The 20888-nt window shown below is 38.0% G+C and overlaps 1 protein-coding gene across 2 annotated transcripts; it reads left to right on the forward strand.

The window, feature by feature from the left end:
- Positions 1–492: 492 nt before the first annotated feature.
- On the forward strand, positions 493–20402 carry tnpo1 (transportin 1). Of its 2 annotated transcripts, XM_041969942.1 has the most exons (25): positions 493–609; positions 721–832; positions 2123–2198; positions 2748–2897; positions 4375–4481; positions 8239–8372; positions 8724–8805; positions 9153–9275; positions 9859–9977; positions 10298–10358; positions 10591–10762; positions 10920–11072; positions 11167–11392; positions 11513–11684; positions 11927–12013; positions 12112–12219; positions 13055–13213; positions 13301–13388; positions 13465–13563; positions 13661–13756; positions 15603–15678; positions 16557–16656; positions 16736–16810; positions 17040–17179; positions 17302–20402. In XM_041969942.1, exons 2-24 carry the CDS (start codon positions 728–730, stop codon positions 17145–17147), a joined length of 2676 nt encoding a protein of 891 aa, XP_041825876.1. In that variant the 5' UTR covers positions 493–609; positions 721–727; the 3' UTR covers positions 17148–17179; positions 17302–20402. The 2 variants fall into 2 exon arrangements, 1 of the variants encoding a protein (XP_041825876.1); XR_006008459.1 differs by lacking the exons at positions 15603–15678; positions 17040–17179; positions 17302–20402.
- Positions 20403–20888: the final 486 nt, after the last annotated feature.

Here is a 20888-nt window from a genome sequence, read left to right on the forward strand (position 1 = left end):
GGGTTAACATCCATGCAAGATCATAAGTACTGGACTTCAAAGCCGTAAAATTGAACAGGGTTATTAAAAAAAAAAAAAGAAAAAAAAAAAAAAGAAAGGTAAACCTGTACAATTGTATTTGCTGAACTGAAGGAAACCTCGTGGTGACGCTGTTTTCTGCGCATTGAATCACGAAGACCCCCTCGGGTGTGATGCTACCTTCATGTACTCATGTACTGTCGGAAACCCAGCTACTAAAATGTTTGTTTATTCTCTTTGTTCTCTCCAAATCTTCCATATCTTTTACTAGCTCTCTTCTTTCTTAAGATTAATCCACATCTGAAAACATGCCGAAGTATGTTGGAGATGCAAGTGTATGAAATTATTTGATTTCCGCTAATGACGAATTCCCAAAAGGTTTCTCAATGATCTGTTGAGCATTAGGACTCCTCGGCTGCGTGTCAGCTGACGAGGCAGCCAGTTATAATCAACACGAAGCTGTATGACCTGGAGCTTTATCGTCTGGCTAGAAGAACGGATGTGTCTGCTGTGACGGGCCCATGTCTGAAAACCCAGACAGGCGCTTGTATTTCAACAGAAAGGCAGTTACACTCGAGTTTGATTGTTGAGGTAAAAGCCTTTCTGTATCTAACAATGTCTTTGCCTCTTTGGAAGGACGCATTTATGATCCATCGGACAACAAGTCAATTGACCGAGCTTATGTTATTTCTTTATCCGTAGCAGCAAGATGGAGTGTGAGTGGAAGCCAGACGAGCAAGGACTTCAACAAATATTACAGCTGCTGAAAGAGTCTCAGTCGCCAGATACGTCCACTCAGAGATCCGTCCAGCAAGTATCCTTTCCTCGGCTGCACAGGATAATAACGCATAGGCTTTTATTTGTTATTGCTTATTAAAGCTACAGACTCAACAGGCTAGCGATAGCTAATACTAGCCAGGGTGGTTACCGTTATAAACAGGTAGGCTCGTGCTGATCGGCCGGTGCTTTTGTCACTAACACAATAGCTTCAGCATGATTTAAGCAGATCAGGTCATGCCTTAGTCTGGCTGATTATAAGATTAAAAAGCAGTGTATCCAGCTTACAGTTTATTTTTGTAAAATCAAGCGTCGTCAGTTTGCTTTGAAAATTGAAGAAAACCTACTCTATTATAGTTAATTTCCATATACTGGTATTACTATGTAATAATCATAATGTTACGGCGGCCCCTCACACCTTTTATGACCTTAACTATATGATTTTACAACACGGACTTTGTCATTTTTAAAATAATTACTATGATCTGACTAAAGTATTCATATAAAAGAATAGATCAAAATAATAAACGTCTAAGTAAAATATGTGATGCAGCCACACAAAGTAGATGACAAATAAAATCTGAATAAAATTTGTTATGCAGACAGATTATGGAGAAAAGAAATAAATGACTAAACCCTGCTGATGCTGCTGCTGTCATCTGAGCTTTCGCGGTGACTCCGTCTCAGTTTTCAAAGGGGTGCCACAAAGGATCAACATTCAAATCGTAAAAACCAAGCATGCTTGACATTTTACTCTGATGACCCAGAGCCAGATGAAAGGGCAAGCCTTGGCACCAGGCACCTAAAGTATAGATAGTCGACATAAAGAGGCATAAAAGCTGCCCCAAAGATATTTATTAATTGCAGCTGATACCATGTTAAGTGCTTTATTACGTCTGATATGTAGCCTGTGTACAGTAGATGGTCACAGGAAAATTAACTTCAGTATTTCACACATGTCACCACTTAGCTACGTATTTGAGAAAAATGATTATCCTCTATGGTTCATGCTGGCCTGAATGTGTTTCTGTGAGGTTGCACTCAGATCCTAAGTGACTTCCTTATGTAACCCTTCATATGTGCTGCATCATATAGATGGACTGCTCTCATAGCCCTAAAGATGCCATCTGGCTGGGTGCTTATGGTTTTCCTTCAGGCCAAATTACTTATTCGCGATCCTTTACAAACATGTATAAACTAGCATCATGATGCTATTATACTATGCTGCCTTTTCTGCCCTTGTGTGGATCAAAATAAATTCCTGTGTGCTAACTGACTTTTCACATTTTATGCTCTGGGTACAGGTATCCTTAACCATTTTTTCCAGAGACTTGAGCAGCTGAACCAGTATCCAGACTTTAACAACTATTTGATATTTGTTTTGACAAAATTAAAGTCAGAAGGTAAGCAACCTTCAGGGTATAATTTAGCTGTGTTTGTTTTTGTGTTCTAGTCATTTGTATGTAAGTGCAGTGACAGGTCTATTTCACCATGACTCGGGTGACCCAATGGCATCTTCGCCACAGATGATGTGGCACTCAGAATATGGGTCACTCTAATTTTAAACCTAATTCCTGGCATAGACACAAGTTTTGGCTTGACTGTCTGCACGGTACATGACCCAAATGTTAAATGGTGTTAAGACATTTTAGGATAGTGCTGCACCGCTTCTGCTAGCTCAGATGCTAAAAAGCACACAAATAGAATGTGTAGAAATTGGTAGAACAATAAATCAAGATACTAGTTACCCATCCGTAGTAACATAGTCATCATTTTAGTATCCGCTTCTGCATTTTGAATTTTCCAATTCAAATGATCTGTTGACTCGAAGAAATGTGATGACAATGAAATCATGTGAACAGCTTAATGACTGAGTCACCAACCATCAGAACACATTGACCTTTTTCTTGATTTTACCAGCTTTTCTTGGTCTTTTTCTTGTCTCTCCCAAGACGAACCGACTCGATCCCTAAGTGGACTGATACTGAAAAACAACGTGAAAGCTCACTATCAGAACTTTCCAAATGGTGTGTCAGATTTCATCAAGAGTGAGTGCCTGCAAAACATTGGAGATTCTTCTCCCCTCATCCGGGCCACCGTGGGTAAGTTTCGTCAGTAGCTCCAATAAATACAACATTTTGTTCGCTACAGGGAATAATCCCTCATTATATGTGCATTTTTCATATCTGTTTTTGTTGAGTTTGACATAGATTCCAGTTGTTAATGCACTTTTATGCTGAGACAGTCTGCAGTTACTATTAACCCAAAGCTAAATGCAACAGCTTTATCTCTGTTATTTGGGATAAAAAATATATATATTTGATCACAACTTATAAAAATGATAATTACAGGAAGTGGTTTGGTTTTTTACCTTCTAATCTGAATGTACACTCACCATTTGCATCTGTCCTCTTTAGGACAGGAGCAGAGACTGCTACTGCTGCTGCTGCTGCTGCATTTTATTTAAATATATGATGAATGCCAGCTTTCTTACACAACTAAGTAGTCTTTATTTCCAGAATATTCTGATTTATTTCACCAGTTTCCTGTTATTTCAGCTTTGCTGCAAAGTTATTCAAACTCACTCAGAGGTTTTTTACATTTTCCTGCATTTAATCTGTAGTTATGGATGGTTTAAAATGATGTTTCTTTAATATGAAAGCATGCATTGACTTTATTGTGGCTTCTGTTTCAAAATTGGTGATTCTGGGGGAGAAAACCCATCCCTATTAACCTTTTATACGTCTCCTCTTTGCTCTTTTTAAAAAATGTTTAGATAATTTGCATAGTATTTTTCAGATGTTGCGAGACAAAGTGATATTTTGTTTTTCTGAAATAAGAAAAAAAAAATCATCGGAGGACTTGAGCAACTCTGTTTAAGAATAACTCAGTCTAGTCAGAATGAATAATTTTGTTTCACAGTAAAATACACCTGCATAGAAAATTAAAAACAGTTTTTAAAGTGGACGCTCATGATGATTTATCACCACACAGAACCATTAAATTGGAAGAAATTTTGTTCTGTCAGGCAGGTTTCTTGTGTAAATTAGTCATGGAAAATAAAAACTGTTTACATATTCATTTTTTTTAGTAGCATGACAGGTTTGAGTTTTTTTTTCTTTTACTTAGCATTTCCCACCCGGCAGTATGACCAAATTCTTGTAAATATGTCAATAATAGCCCATAAAATTGGAGTTAAATTTTCAATTCCTACAATATTCTAAGCCTGTTGTCCATTTCTTGGATCAGTAAATGACTAACTTCTTTTTCTTAAGAAATCTAAATATGTTGTTGGGCTTGGTTTGGTAATATAAGTTAAAATTCCATGAGAGCAGTAGTTGATCATTATTGAGTATAGTTTAGCTCTTAGCAGATGTAGTTAAATTAATTTCATGTTACTGTAGCTGCACGAAGTGTGTGTATAAACCTGTGCTTGTTCTGTGGGGGTGGTTTAGAACTGAGACTTTCCCTTTTCCATATTTTTGCCTAACCCAGCTTTGATCACTCAGTAATTGCCACTTGTACATGCTTAGTGGTTTTCTCTCACCAAAACAGCTAAATAAATCCATCCCTTAACAGGTATCCTCATCACTACAATTGCCTCCAAGGGTGAGCTACAGAACTGGCCAGAGCTTCTGCCTAAACTCTGTCTGTTGTTGGATTCTGAGGACTACAATACATGTGAGGTGAGGAGGGAAATTCACATATAAAAACATGTACATTCCTTGGGCCTACGACTTACTGCATGTATATGCATGATCTCCTATATTTAAAGATTCAGCCGTGCACCTTCCACTTAAAAGTTGGTCACAATGCGATTTTTGCTGCAGTGAAATGTGAGAAAAACTAGAGGAGATAGATTAAATGCACATGTTTCTATCAGTAATTTATAAATAGGCACATTATTTGCTCAGGGCATACATTTGTTTCTCTTTCTTTTATTTGTTATTATTTCTTGTGGAAAGGGGAGAGCTGGGCCATCTATAAAGCAGCATCTGGATGGCATCCTGCTGGCCAGATAAGCTAAAGGCAGTCTCACAGCTGGAGCAGCAGCTACTGCAGATTATTCAACATGGAATCATCATTCCCTTTCTATCCTTACCAGTAAACCGCATGACCCCATTTTCTGGCATGTCGCACATAATCACCCAGGCTGGATTTGATACTGTGCATATGTGCAAAAAGAGCACACTTTTTTTGTCATATCCTTCATGTGTTTTTAATTTATAATCCATTGTTATCCACCTTTTTGTTTTGTGAACAATATCTTTACTTTCCTGATAGCTCCACAGTAAAATACTTATCATCACTACTTGATTACATCAAGGAAAAAAGCTCAATGACATCAGTTTTGATGAAATCAGTGCTTCTACACATACTGCACTGAAATGGAGACTAAATGCACGTAAAGTAGTTTGTTGTGGCTGTTAGATCATCTGATTTGTGTAGCTGGGCACACCCATACTCTGGCTCACAGGCTTCCTGGTCATTATTATGCTGTCAGCTGGATTTATGACATGAGCTGCTATAGGGATGTGGATCCATTACATTAGAGAACATGCTTAATCTAGGTAGCATATTCAACTGTCATACTAAATTAAGCTGAATCGAGAGGTGATATTAGTGTGTACCTCACAGGATTACTCTTCACTGCTTGCAGTAGGAGCGCCCAAATGACTATTATTGAGCGACATTTTCTGAAATTTAAGAAAGTGTTAATAGAAAAAGTATATATCCCCTTGTGGCACCACTGTCAGCCTCTCTTACAAAGCTTGTTCAGAAGCTCAGATTTAGGTCAGCTATTTACTGCAGAGGATCTTAAAGCATGTGTGTGTGTGTGTGTGTGTGTGTGTGTGTGTGTGTGTGTGTGTGTGTGTGTGTGTGTGTGTGTGTGTGTGTGTGTGAGTGAGGCTTAACTATGAGCAGCGACCAAATGTAAGAACTCCTTAGCAGAGTAGTGATGTTTATGAAAAGCAGCTTGGAAGCTGGCAAGCTTCTTAATGTCTGATGTTGAAGATGGTTCAGTTAGTGCTGTATGAGAACACGTCCCCTAATTTTGTAGTGTAATGTGGTAAATTATATGTGTGTGAATGGAGTGGTTTGTAGCTTAATTTTCTGTTCGCTGAAGATGAAAGACACTCATTAGTCTTGCTTCCATGGAAATGTAATAAATACCCATAATGACCAGCTTACTTGCTCAACATAACACTGTCATTAGAACAATAAGTAATGCAGACAGTCATTAAAACTCTTTCTCCTTTTTGCTTTCATACATTCCTGTTCAAACAATGCATCCAGTTGCATCCAACTTTGTATCTTTCATTATAGAAAACAGCCTGTGTTGTACAACTTATTCATCTGCAAGGTGACTGTATTTGTTTGTTGTTAATATGACACAAAATCAATGTTGAATTCGTTGAACAAGGTGGAAAGTTGGCGAACAAGCGAAGAACCCATTAAACTTTGTACCTGTCCTCGAAACCACAAATATCAAGTTTGTGCCAGTTTAATTTTTGCTGACTGTTTTTGAATCCGCTACATAAACCAAGCTGTCACTACGACTTTGATATCTATTTTCAGAGTATATTGGATGACAGTGTACAGTTTCTAAACTGTATGTGCTTTTTAGCAATGAGAAATTGATGTTGCCGTTAGTCCATTTCTTTAATTAACATGTGCCATGTGATGTGTTGCATCATTTACAGATTGCTGTATGTCAAATGATCCTTATCACTGGATCATCCTCAGCTCAGGTGCAAAGGAAGACATAAAAATTTGGTTAAGTGGTGGCTTGATGTAGAATGTTTTCAGGTTTTGTCACCGTGTGAACACAATTTGTAACATCAAAATTTTTTTGGATCAGTTTTTACCAAAAAGTATTTCATGTTAATGGTTTAAGATCTGTGTTTGGTGAACCCCCCCTTGTGTTGCCACATTTTACCCTTCTCTGCTTCTATAAAAAGAAACAAGCAGGTGTGTTGGATGCCAAGTCTAATGGTGGTGGGTGGCTTTAAATAGGTTTTGCTTGAGCGGTTTTACTGTTTTGACTAATGGCAGCTGGAGAGTGGTTGCAGTAGTGCTGAGGGTTGGGAGGGTCCCTCCTTAGAGAGAAAAAAAAATATGTATGCTAATGCTTGTCACCTTAGTGCTTACTTGTGCTGTTAACATTCCTGAAATTTCCAGAACAATTAAGTTGACAAATGCATATCTCTCTTCGTGCTGGCTTGCAGTCATCTGCATGACTTACATTCCTATGTTGACTGACCTTCAGAGTTGAAAGGAGGATTACACTCAGGACACTCCCATTTCTCTGCTCTTCTCCGCCGCCAAACAGGCGCTCTAATGTCTGTATTATGTTTTGACGTCACCAGGAGCAGCCTTTTGTTTTGCTTCTCACGTTTTCCCTTAGGGTGAAATTCTGAGTATTTTTTCTGCATATATTTCCATATGCATTTAGCAAGAGCTCAGTCTGGTATTATTTGATTTTACATGCATTTTTTTTTAGCTATATCCAGTTTTCTTCTTCACCAGTCTCATCCACATCAAATCAACTTCTTTTATGATTTTTTTTCCATGGATATTTTTTTATTCAATAACAGGTCCTGAGCTTTTCTTACATGCCTGTAAGTATTCACATTCTAATAAGGAAACTTTCCCTGTTTCTCCCCTTCTTGTGACCTTGACACCTTACCCTTTTTGCCTCATTTCATCCCTCATGTTTTTTTGAGACTGCTCTGTATCTGTCATCTAAAAGGAATGTCGACATGGGAGCGGTTTCCATGGAAACGCATTTCAGATATTGTCTGTGTCGGTGCTGTGCTGTTTCTTGTATCTGCTTCCAGGCTGTATTTTTGTGAGACACTGAATTCTGCAGCATATTGTGAGCATGCATACTAAACATCTATCAAACAGCTAATATCAACGAAAAGATGTGTGTTAGTGTGTGTGTGTATGTTTAACTATTTGACAAGCCACTTTAAGGATATTAGTGCAGAAGAAGATTAATTGTTTTGTAGTTTAAGGGTGATCAAGCTGAGGACTTTTTTGGTACAGAAATTAGATCTTGATCTTCCATGTCTGATGTAGACCTTATATATCTTGTACACGTGATGACTGCAAAATAAATATACAAAATTGTAAAGCACTGTCAAAGTGTGTTGAATATTTAATGAGAAATACAGCAGGATGTCATAATGTCATGGCAAATTACAAAAGTAAACAGAAATCAGAACCACATCCACAGACCATTTCTGTATTTTATCTTACTGTAAGGTAGTATTTGAAACATTTTTATTATAAATCAGTGCTGAGTTTTGTTATTTTGGGATACAAGCTGTTTGTCTTCATTTTTAATTATAGTTATTATATCTTGCACTGTTTCTAAATAGTGGAATTCCTCATCATTTACTTTGTTTATCCTTTTACTGCTTCTTTCACCCTCAGGGAGCATTTGGAGCCTTGCAGAAGATCTGTGAAGACTCTGCTGAGATCCTGGACAGTGACATGCTGGACCGTCCTCTAAACATCATGATCCCAAAATTCTTGCAGTTTTTCAAGCACAACAGTCCTAAGATTAGGTATAATAATTCTCATAATTCTTAATATTTTTAATAATAATTTTCAAGATGTTCTCCAATTATTATTATTTTTTGCCTTGCATCTAAAGTGTTCATCATCATCTAAATTTGTATTATCTTAAAAACGAAGAGAAAATGTTTGCTTCCAAATTTATTGATGGAAATTATGACAAATGAAATTTTAAGTTAAATATAAATCCACCATTCATATTTTGATACTGCTTCATGAAATTCCTCATATTTAATAGTTAAATTAATGCAAACAGGACAAAGACAAACACATTCACAGAGTGCAACATGTGAGAAAAAACTTGCTGGCGTGACTCCTAAATGATGGTTATTGTGTTGCAGGTCTCATGCCATCGCCTGCGTCAATCAGTTCATCATCAGCAGGACTCAGGCTCTTATGCTGCACATCGATCCTTTCATTGAGGCAAGTCTGAGTCAAATGCATCTTTTAGGCATACAGTGCTGAATTTAACAGTCTTCATTTCATGAATTTCCTCTCAGAGGGAGGGGGAGAGCATTCTGGAAATAGTTCTTGGGTTTTAAACATTTTATGGTGCTGAAACATAAGATATGATAAAGCAGCTGGAAGCTGATGTGCAAAACAGAATTAGTTGTCCAGATTACCCCTACTTAACATTCTCATATGAAATATTAATCCAAGCTCTAAATCAGCTTATTTATATCTAATGTATAATTTCAATACGTTGTCCTGTCCCATTCATATTTCTGTTAATAATTAAATATATTAAGTGTTGGTTTCCTCTTCCATAGAACCTTTTTGCGCTGGCGACAGATGAGGAGCCTGAAGTGAGGAAGAATGTTTGCAGAGCTCTTGTTATGCTGCTGGAGGTTCGCATGGATCGTCTGTTGCCCCACATGCACAACATAGTTGAGGTGAGTTTGTTTATTAGCTCACAGTTGAATTGAAACTGAAACTGAGAAGTAAAGAACAAATAGGTGTGTTTAAAGGGAAAGAATAAAACTAATAATAAACATTTCCTTTGTGGTAAATAGCAGCATTACATTTAGTTTATTTATTTAGTCAGTCTCACTTAAGAACCTACTTTCATACATATTTTTTTTCTAATTGTAGTTTCCTTTTGGTTTGGCTCAGTTTTTCCAGTATGTCATAGAATTTTTAAGTCTGAAATTATACTACAAATTTATGGCCAGTATTTAAAGATTTATGTGTCTGATAGAGGCAAAAGGATATGAAGCAGGTTGTGACAAATAGGGTTAGAGTACTAGAAAGTACTGAGAGACTAATTCTCTGTTGGTCTTGGTCTATTCATGTGATGTTGTGATGGTAGTTAAAAACAGAATATCACATCTCAGATCTGTTAAGATGTTCTTGTTGATCCTCTGTGAACTTCTACTTGTGTCCCAGGCTCCAGGTGTGATGCATGTGTCAAGTGAGATATACAGTATTTTTAACAGGAAGCAGGAGTATGACAAATTTAATTTCCTCTGATTTCAGTACATGCTTCAGAGGACTCAAGACCACGATGAGAATGTTGCCCTGGAGGCTTGTGAGTTCTGGCTTACACTGGCAGAGCAGCCAGTGTGTAAGGAAGTGCTGTGTGGTCACCTCGCTCAGTAAGAACGCACACACAAGTTAATATAATACACAAACTGGTATTCTGGTGCTGGTGTTATTTTATGAGCAGTTGATTCATAGCAGCCTTGGCAGTGAGTTATTGAAGGCCTTGTAACAGAATGATATTCTTCCTCATCTGCTCATGGGGGCTGATTAAGAGTCAACCCCACCGTCTTGTTGACCTTAGTTGTAACATCTGTCACCACTAGGCCACATTAAACTGTGCCCAAAGTAGGAATCGGATGTGAGTGATTGCCTGTGAGCTCTGCCCTATCCTTGCTCTTTTCTCACATAATTTTTCCTGTGGTTTTTGCTCCAGGCTCACTCCTGTGCTTGTCAACGGAATGAAGTACTCTGAGATTGACATTATCCTGCTCAAGGTTAGTTTATAGAGTGTAATGTGTGTACCTGCAGTTACACTGACAAATTGCTCCATGTCTCAGGATGACATGCAGCTGGATTAAGTCATCCAGGCTATGACAGTTTGTGTTGACATGTTGTGTTGATTTTTTTTCAAACACTTGTAAATTATTAGAATTTTCATGATTTTGCACACAAAGTCCAATCAGTGTTTTAGAAAAAAAAGTCATGATTCCACATGTTTGCCATCAGGGTGACATTGAGGAGGACGAGGCCATTCCAGACAATGAGCAAGACATCAGACCACGCTTCCACCGCTCCCGCACGGTTGCCCAGCAACATGAGGGTGATGGGATTGAGGAACAGGAAGATGAGGATGATGAACTGGATGATGATGATGATACTATCTCTGATTGGAACCTGCGTGAGTTGGTGCTTGTGTATACGGAGCTGTTTAGAAGTCTCCATTTCCTGAGAGTGGAGAAATAATGTGTTGATTTTTCTTCTGTTTGTATGTATTTTGCATGTTTGTCTGCGCTCTTCTGTTTCTATGCGCATCTGTACATTTCTCCAAATGTTAGGCAAGTGTTCGGCCGCAGCCCTAGATGTGTTGGCCAACGTGTTCAGAGATGATCTGCTGTTGCACATTCTGCCCCTGCTCAAAGAGTTGCTCTTCCATCCAGAGTGGGTGGTTAAAGAGTCTGGCATCCTTGTACTAGGAGCTATAGCTGAAGGTAAGAACGAAAGTTACAGGATGAAAAAAAGATCAACAGAATGAATTGGCAGAAATGCCTTTTTAAAACGGTTCTTTTATTTTCCTTTCTTCAGGCTGTATGCAAGGCATGATCCCATATCTGCCTGAGCTCATACCACATCTCATCCAGTGTTTGTCTGACAAAAAGGCTTTGGTGCGATCCATCACCTGTTGGACGCTAAGTCGCTATGCGCACTGGGTTGTAAGCCAACCTCCAGATATTTACCTGAAGCCTTTAATGACAGAGCTGCTCAAACGTATCCTGGATAGCAACAAGCGTGTGCAGGAGGCTGCTTGCAGGTAAGGAAGAAATCCTTACAAAACCATGCCATTTTATAACACATAAGGAACCTTCCTCTGCTATTATATTTGTGATACCCATATGTTTCCTTTTGTGGGTTGTGAATATCTCCCTACTAGTGCCTTTGCCACTTTGGAGGAAGAGGCTTGTACAGAGCTGGTGCCCTACCTGGCATTCATTCTGGACACACTGGTGTTTGCCTTCAGCAAGTACCAACACAAAAACCTGCTCATTCTTTATGATGCAATAGGAACGCTTGCAGATTCAGTGGGGCATCATCTCAATAAACCGGTATGCAGAACAGATGTGTGCAGTTTCACTTCACAGTTTTGTGTGAATCTTACATTAGTACAAACCATTCACCTTTCCTTCCTCATTTTATTGTACTACTAGTAGTAAATGCATTTTCAGAGGTTATGGTTTTAGACAGCCTACTGTGAAGGTAAAAAAGCATTACTTTTTAGCTGTACGTGTTTGATTAAATTTAATAATTATAATTATGCTCATTTTTTTTATTTTTCGGTATTTATTAGGAGTACATCCAGATGTTAATGCCACCTTTAATCCAGAAATGGAACCAGCTAAAAGATGAAGACAAAGATCTCTTCCCGTTATTAGAAGTAAGTTTCCTGTGTTTCAGTTCAAGTTTTATAACGATGATTTAATTTTATGGGCCACTAACTGTATCTTCCTTCTTCCTCATGTCTGCCCTCATTAGTGTCTGTCTTCTGTAGCCACAGCCCTGCAGAGTGGCTTCCTGCCCTACTGTGAGCCTGTGTACCAACGCTGTGTCAACCTGGTCCAGAAGACCCTTGCTCAGGCTATGGTGAGTGTGTAGGACCCATAAAAGACATTCTTTACAGTGATGTTTAGAATAATGCAAAAAATGCTTTGCAAATGTGAAAGAAAACCTGCAGTGACAAATTCCTAGAAAGTCAGTGTGGTTCTCCACAACTCTTTAGATCTGATTAACAGCTTAATTAACTTCCTTTGTCAGTAATAGGTCAGCATTTTGTTTAGACTCCTAAACCACCTTCAAGTGGACAAAAAGGGAAGTGCTCTGGTACAGTTAGACCACAAGTTTAACATAGGGTTTAACATAGGGTTTAACATAGCGTTTAGAGACAATGCCAGTGACTTGTGTCAGTTTCCCTTCCCATCTTCCAGGTCTCAGCCAAGAGGAATCTTTTCCAAAAGCATCCAGAACTTAAATGATTTGGGCTGTTTTTTTCCAATTAACTAACATATAATGTCAGCCCTGTATCTTCTTCATTTTAACTTTCACATGTACAAGAGGATTAGATTAAATGTTGTTTTTGCAATACAAACAGCCATTTCTGCAGTTCAGCTCAGAGTTAACAGGTTTTAAGAGTTATGGAGGAGATTAAATATGAGATGACTTTGGCACTGGGAATATTTGACTAATCAGAAGTGATCAGTTGCGCAAGTCCCACCCAGAAGGCACCCAGGAAGTAACTCCTGTTTTCTGTCTGGAAATTGAGGGAGTCACACTGTAAAATCCTCTTGTTCGTGGAAAATGATTCCTGCATCTTTTAAATAATATTGCTGATTTTTTTTAATATGATGTGACTTTAATGTTGTTACTTTTATTAAATTGATTACAAGTTTACCCCCTTTCCAACTGTCTGTTCACTCTTTAGCTTCATCAGTCACAGCCAGATCAATATGAGGCCCCTGACAAAGACTTCATGATTGTGGCACTGGATCTTCTCAGTGGACTGGCTGAGGGTTTGGGAGGCACCATTGAGCAGCTGGTTGCTCGCAGCAACATCCTCACCCTCATGTACCAGTGCATGCAGGTGATTAGCCGTTAGTGTGCATTCTAAGATAAGCTGGGTAAGCTAACATGTGTTGCTCAAAATGTGCTCTTCCCTCCATCTGCCCAGGACAAAATGCCAGAAGTGCGTCAGAGTTCTTTTGCGCTACTTGGGGATCTCACCAAAGCTTGTTTCCAGCATGTCAAACCATGCATCGGTATGTCCTGTGCTGAAGCAGTGATTTGCAGTAAGTGGTTTGTCAGACACTAAGCTGTTCACTTTTATTTTTTCAGCTGATTTTATGCCCATACTGGGTACAAATTTAAATCCAGAGTTAATATCAGTGTGTAACAATGCAACGTGGGCAATAGGAGAGATATCTATACAAATGGGTGAGTGCTTCTTTTCCAACACACTTTCACATTATGGGACTATTTAGACAATAAAGTATGTTTTCAGTCTTAATGTAATTTTGTTTTGAATGCTCAGGGCCTGAAATGCAGCCATACATTGCCATGGTGCTGCACCAGCTGGTGGAGATCATTAACAGGCCCAACACCCCAAAGACTCTACTGGAAAATACAGGTACCACACGGTGGTAGTGCTGAGCCAGCCAGCCAGGTTGCCACACACACAGAGAGGTTCTCACACACTAAGGTCCCTTTTCAGCCAATACTGACCACACTCACTAAGATGCCTGTCCTTCTCTTTAGTCTCTGACGAAAAACTCTTCCCTAAGAATGAGCCTTACAGGTTTTGCTAAATTATGTCCTAAGATTTCAGGTATTGATTTGCAGCCCAGCACAGAGGCTTTTAAGTTGAAATAAAAGGAAGGGAAACCTTCTCCAAGCCCTGTGCAAAATTCTTGACACTCTTGAAATGAATGAAACCATGTAAGAGCCCAATCTTGGTGTTCACTAATCTGGACTGACTGACAGGTGGAGCAGGTGATTGAAATAGAAAAAAATGCAAAACTCAGGCTATAGTTACCCATAAAGTTGACTTCATACGATCACATAGTTACCAAAGGCATATTTACACTAACTAATCCAGAATGATTAAGAGAAACCTTGAACTGGCAAACATAAAGCACCTAGCATAGAAGATTTTTCAGTTCTCTAAGTGGTTACACTCTGCTTTTGTTTTTATTGTTTGAATTTAAATCTACAATTGAATGAATAAAAATTGGCATTTGATGCAAATGCGCATGCAAGGGTGAAGTGTGACCTGCCAAAAATAAGACAAGTTAGGGACTCTGTAGACGTGTTCCTGTTTGTTTGCTGTCAGTTTATGTGTTGCTTTTATTTACTGTTCTTTAAATGTGAATGCATATTTGCTAATAGATGTTAAATGTTTGTAAAGAATAGCCAATGTTTGATGCAGGATACACAATGATTATAACTGTTACAGCCACCTCAATCTCATGAAAATTTATCTGTGTTTTTTAATGTTTAACTAGTAAACATTTCCGCCCTCTGTTGCATGTTTTCAATGTATAAATTGAAAACATCACAGTGAGCTAAAACGTACTAAATTAATGAGCAATGTCACATTTTTCAGCCATGTGTAAATGTAATGTTTGTTAAAGATATTTCCAGGAAAGCCAGTTTAGGACTGGAACTAAATTTTAAAATGGTCCACAGCACAATTCAAGGTGGGCTTGGCTGTGAATTTTTATTGTTGCAGTTCCATAATTTGTCTCTGATCAGCTGATCCTGCACTGAACTTTACTCTAATGAGCATACCATCTGCTTTCTGCATGTGTCATTGGACTGTTCATAAATGCCTGTTTGTTAATGAGAATGTTGCATAGTTTTGTGTCTCTTAAACTTAGGTCTTCCCTCCTCTCTGCCTCATAAGAACCTGCTGTGCTGGATACTAGTCTCCCTCCATGTAGTTGGCTTGGAGTAATCTGTCATTTCCTTTCAAAAAAGAAAGCAAAAACATTTATGTTTCTTATGAAAATTAACATTTGTGAGTTTAAGGGAGAAATAATAAAAAAAAATCCAAGTTAGCTGCTCTCATTTAGGTCAGTCACTCACACATGCTACACCTTTTGCTAGCTTGTGTCTGGAGACATGCCTTTTAAATCAGTTTTCACATCAGATTTGAAAAGTTTGTTTAAGATTTTTGAAAGCAGATGCCATTGTTTGCTTTTTTTCTATGAATGTCTTGTCAAACTTGTCAATGTGTTCTCCCTTAAACGTTTTGTATGTATTTTTTTAGAGTGTCATATTTCACATTCCTCCCCACGACTGAAGGGGCAGTAATAATCAACGCTAGTGAAATCTTCTGTTTTATTATCATACACAGATTCTGTTGATTTATGTCTCTGAGTTGTTTGTTTTTTCTTTATTTTTCTCCTCCCCTCCTCATTGCTCATGTCTTGGTTGGCGTTTGGTGGTGTGTAACCGTGATTGCATTACCTTAGCAATAACAATTGGTCGTCTTGGTTACGTTTGTCCTCAAGAGGTGGCACCCATGCTACAGCAGTTTATAAGACCCTGGTGTGTATTATTCAATCTTTTATTTAATTCATCTTCTCTCTTCTCTCTTCTTCTTGTCTGTCGCCTGTCCCTCCCTTTTCTTCCCTGTTGCTCTCCTCCTCACTTTTCCTCTCAAGAGAAGTCTTTTTTAGTTTTTTTTCTTATCAGTTTGTAATCATTGCCAACCGTGTGACTAAACCTGTCCTCTTTTAGGTCCTACTCGTGATTTTTTTTTTCTTTTTTTGCCTCAGTAGCACCTTCATGTATTATACATTGATTTGTTTAATTTCTAGTTTTTTTTGTCATTGTTAACTGTCGCTAACAACCTATAAGATGCATGGGATCAGATTTGTCACATGCCTGCTGGTTCAACAACAGAGAAAGGATGCAGTCTTTAATGCCAAAGAGCATTCTTAAATCCCTTTCTCGTTTAGTAGTCACCCAGCTGCATGTGCCTGTCCCAAAATTTCCCCAACCCTCTGTAGTCAATCTTTCAGAAAGTAATGTTATATTCAAGGTGCTATACATGAGGTTTTGCTGAACACACTGCTCATAGACTAAAGTGAAGTTATTAGAGATTGCAGTAGCCATGTTAAATGTAAAAAAATGTTTACTTTAATTTGTTTTGTGTGCATGCTGAATGTGTTGTAGTAATCTCAGGCCATGATAGACACAAATTTCTACTCGCATGGATGTTTTGTTATTTAAGAAAGAAAAGGAGTGTTGAGAAAAGGGATTTATACTAAAGTAGACAGGCTGTATTTATTTGTGTTGGTATTTGATTTGTATTAGTCACTGATAGTGCAAGCTATTAGCAGATTTCTATAAGTTCCTTAAATTGTCACTGGATGATTCGATTGGTGAGTTTGATGTTGAATTTGCCGCATCCCTGTTGTCAGGTGTACTTCTCTACGGAATATAAGAGACAATGAGGAGAAAGACTCTGCATTCAGGGGAATTTGCACTATGATCAGTGTAAATCCAGGAGGCGTGGTGCAGGTGAGGTTCAGCAGTGGTCATTATATTGTAAGTGGCTCTTGAAGTTGAAACTCTGCCTCACCTCTCTTCTCTGGAACAGGATTTTATATTCTTCTGTGATGCAGTGGCCTCCTGGGTCAATCCAAAAGATGATCTCAGAGACATGTTCTACAAGGTAAAATCTGAAAATGCATGGATCAAATGACTAAAGAAATGGTGAAATATTTAAAGGAGAGCATGAAATGGCTCAGTAGTCGTGTCGTCTGCCACCCAGTGGCCTGAAGCAGGAACTACAAGTTCTACATGCGACGCTCTCATGATAATCCTGTCATGCACAAGCTCTATTTTCAAAGGCAATGCTCTTTTCTAGCCTTGGTTAAACATTTGCTGGTGTTTGATTTCAGATCCTTCACGGGTTCAAGAACCAGGTGGGAGAAGAAAACTGGAGGCGCTTCTCAGATCAGTTCCCAATGCCACTGAAGGAACGACTGGCAACCTTTTATGGAGTGTAACTGTTTCCGCAGCACTGTGCCTCATCACTGGGGTCAGTCTACTCTTTTATACGAAGAAAGTGGGATACAAAACACTCTCATCTCAGTTTAATTGTAAGAGAAATCCTACCTTTATTGTACTGCATTTTAATGAGATCTGTCTTTGTCTGCACAGGTCATTCACTATGGGAGACAATATAGGGAACCATCCCTGGGAACACGTACCCTTTATGGGGGGGAAGGGTCTGCCTGTTGATGGAAGGGAAGGGGTGCAGACCCCTTCCTGACCTAGTGGACGGGGTGGGAGGGAAGTGATGGTAGCTGCAGTTCTCAGTGCCTCTATGCAGAAGCAAAGGGGGAAAGAGACTGGCAGAACAACCTTATGGGATGATAACTCATGTAATCACATCATTGTCACAAATAATTGAAATGATTACTTTTTTTCTCTCTTTTCATTTATTCTCCAAATATGTTCCTCTCTGGATTACTGGGAAAAAAAAGTGATAAAATCATTGCAAAATCTTGTGAATTTGCCCTTTGATGGTTAGATGTGGAGAAATGATGATGTAGAAATTGATGTGTATGTATAAGAAGACTGTCCTTTAAAAGAAAAAAAATCTTAGGAGTAAAACTTAAGATTGTTTATTATGTATTTGAGCTTAAAGCTAATGAATAGCAGCTGATGTTAAGAATATGTTCTGTTGGATCAAGCCAAGGAAAATATAATTTAATCACGCTGCATATCACCAAAAACAAATATATTTGCCAGATTTTTTTCTGAGTTCCTACATGTAAACAGGGCAGAGACTATTAATTATGTAACCAGAGAGCACAATTTAAGAACAGCTTTTCTGGGAATAGGTAGCATGCTTATATTATATTGGAAAGCTGTTAAACACTACTGGTGTGTCGACAGCTGTCATTGCCATTTGTTGAGATCCTTCCTAGATCATGTTATTTGCATTTACAATACTTTTGCTTCCTCTACCAGAGAATTACAGCAATGGGCTGTAACGTAGCATGAGAGGGTTTACACACTGAAGTTAGGTCATGATGTGTAAAATCTTGACTGTGACGTAACGTTGGAGTGAATCTGTTTGGTTTTGTGGTGTGAATGTGTCATGGATATTCATCAGCAAGCATATCAAAGCTATAGCTGCTTACAGTCTTTTTTTTATGTTGTCTCAGCCTTGTGACGGAAAAATGAAGGAGACCATGCGGGTCAGCGTCCTGTGTGTGTCGTTATGTTATTGTTTTTTGGACTCAACACCACAATGACACAAAAACCAAATCAGTAATTTTTTTGTGACTTTTTGGTGTCAGAACCCCACAAAACATTAGATCAATGTTAAATATATTTATTTCCAAACAATGTTAAATAGGTTTCTTTCTCTATGTACTAAAGTTTTGTTATTGGTTGTTTGGCTTTCTGTGCTAAAAGCATGTTCTTGAGGATGACTGTGTAACTTTTTTTGGGTGGTTGTCACTGTGGGGTACTTGGATGATTTCATCTCTTGCATGTTGGTGGCCCCTTGCACCCCAACATATAGTGGGAAGGGGATTGTGGGAGGGAGGGGAGCTTCAATTCAAAGTTTTAAGAAGTACATAGTAAACATGTATGTATCGGCAACACTGGGACTCGTATAACTTCACATAAACCTTGCTGGAGTGCTCCCCTTGAACTTTTCCCCCCATAGCTGGATGTAGTTTCTCAATACTGTGAAAATACAAGAATGTTGATGTCTGCTTGTTTTGCGCTGTTATATTTGTAAAAAGTGTCTGTTTAAGTTACAGCCTGAATGTATTCCATGATGGGTTGGAGAGATATTAACTTTATTATTAATATTTTTTTTATTAATTCCCAGCCAGTCATTTTTCCTCTGCTGGCCAGAGCGATAACTGCAGTATTTTAATCCTTTGTAACGCACATGACCTGCACCTAATATTTACATAGAAAGTGCTTAAATAAGTGACATAGCCAAAACCCGCACACAAATGATTAAGTACTTATTGCTGCTAAAATGTATTTACCTAATGCAATAAGCGTCTTGGTGCAATTAAGTCACTGGACAATAGGGGTAGTTTAACTTGTTAGATTTTACGATACGAAATGCATAACTGGTCTCTTAGGTTTAATATTTAGTGAGATAAAAGAGAGATGTAATGCATCATGGAATACAGAGGCAAATACTTGTGTGTCCCATCATTGTGTGTTTTTTAAAGTGATTTTGTCTGTCACATTCCAGCTGTTTGGCATGCAAAATAATGGAGTAATCACGGCTTGATGGGGTGTGTTCACAGTCCTGCTCTTCTTTTGGAAGATTGCCGATCTGTACAACATGCTAAATAATCCCCATCATTACTGTGCTGTCTTTCTGACTTGACCGCTGCTATACATCGTCGTGTTTCATCACTTGAATATGTATTGTTAACCTCAGGTTGTTTTTGTTTAGCTTTTTTTTTTTTTTTTTTATTGTTCCAGTGTTATTTGTTTTTATCATTTCCCCAATGTGTATGCCTTTTTATGCATATTCTCAGCAACTGAAGACTAATAGAAAAGCTTACCCTTCATGTTAGGTATGGATATCTGTGGGTGTTAATGGATGTTAGTGTTGATGTGCTCAACACTGTGAGCTGTTAAGTTGTGACAGGGGGTAAGAATAATTAAGAAATGGTAACTTGCACATACTTTATCCACTTTCTTTCAAAAGTGATTGTTATCAAATTTCAGCAAGTAGTTTTATCTCTTCACAATTCTGTGAAAGCTAATACGTTGAGGTTATGTTGGGGTTTTGCAATAGAGTTACACTGTATGGAAACAACCAATAACATTTAATTCAAAAGCAGAGAAATTGGTTGGCAAGTTAATAATGTAATGTTTGCAAATACAAGTTTGAATTTCTATTAAGATTTCCTGAAAATTTGTATTTTATAATGCACCCACCAATATTAAGGAATGTCTGGTCAAAGAGCTCCTGTATTCTGTAACTCAATTAGCCTTTAAACTTGATTAGATTATCTGCCTTCATTTTTTTGCTAATATAAGCAAAAACATAATTTTGATAGACTTGGTTTATTTTTTTCTTTTTTTGTTTCTTTTTTTTTAATAAGCTGCTGAATTTAAAAAATACTTTTGGGGCCACCAAATATTTTGGATCATGCAAAGACTATATTGTACTGTAGTAAATTTTGTAATATTTGTAAGATGATATTGTGAGTGTGACTGGTTACCATTGCTTGAATATGTACATTTGTTCCAATAAATTGTTTACATTATTATGGGCTTTTTTCATGCTTCTTACCAGAGTTTTTGATATTTGTTATGAGTGGATTATACATACACACACACACACATATATATATATATATGTGTGTGTGTGTGTGTGAGCATATATTTGATGCTTTGTAGCAGTAGTAAATTATGCACCCAAAATTATAGTATTGAAATAGCCTTTACAAATAACTCTTGTAAATGTAAAATATAGTGTTTACATCACCCTGAAAACTGATTTAAATCCACAAATGAGGTTGATCTTAAAGGTTTAAGAGTTAGAGACATAGTGTTACCACACCAGGAAGGCCTTGAGACAATGCCATCTCACCCGGCATCCTCCTAGGATAATGTTTTATTAGTGGTTAGAGGAATGATGCTATGATATAGGCATTAGACTGCTGTTAAAGGTTTGTAGGACTGTTTAAGGCACATGTACATTCATAAAGCTAAAAGAAGACATCCTTTGCCATTTATGGACTCTAAATGTA

This window comes from Melanotaenia boesemani, chromosome 19, assembly GCF_017639745.1.
Source record: "Melanotaenia boesemani isolate fMelBoe1 chromosome 19, fMelBoe1.pri, whole genome shotgun sequence".
NCBI lineage: Eukaryota > Metazoa > Chordata > Actinopteri > Atheriniformes > Melanotaeniidae > Melanotaenia > Melanotaenia boesemani.

Bases quoted from the DNA above. Each gene is read 5' to 3' on its own strand.
- tnpo1 (XM_041969942.1), top strand. From the start codon at position 728: ATGGAGTGTGAGTGGAAGCCAGACGAGCAAGGACTTCAACAAATATTA. The intron at 10,359-10,590 runs GTTAGTTTATAG...GTTTGCCATCAG, and splicing joins TTGACATTATCCTGCTCAAG to GGTGACATTGAGGAGGACGA. The intron at 10,763-10,919 runs GTGAGTTGGTGC...TCCAAATGTTAG, and splicing joins TATCTCTGATTGGAACCTGC to GCAAGTGTTCGGCCGCAGCC.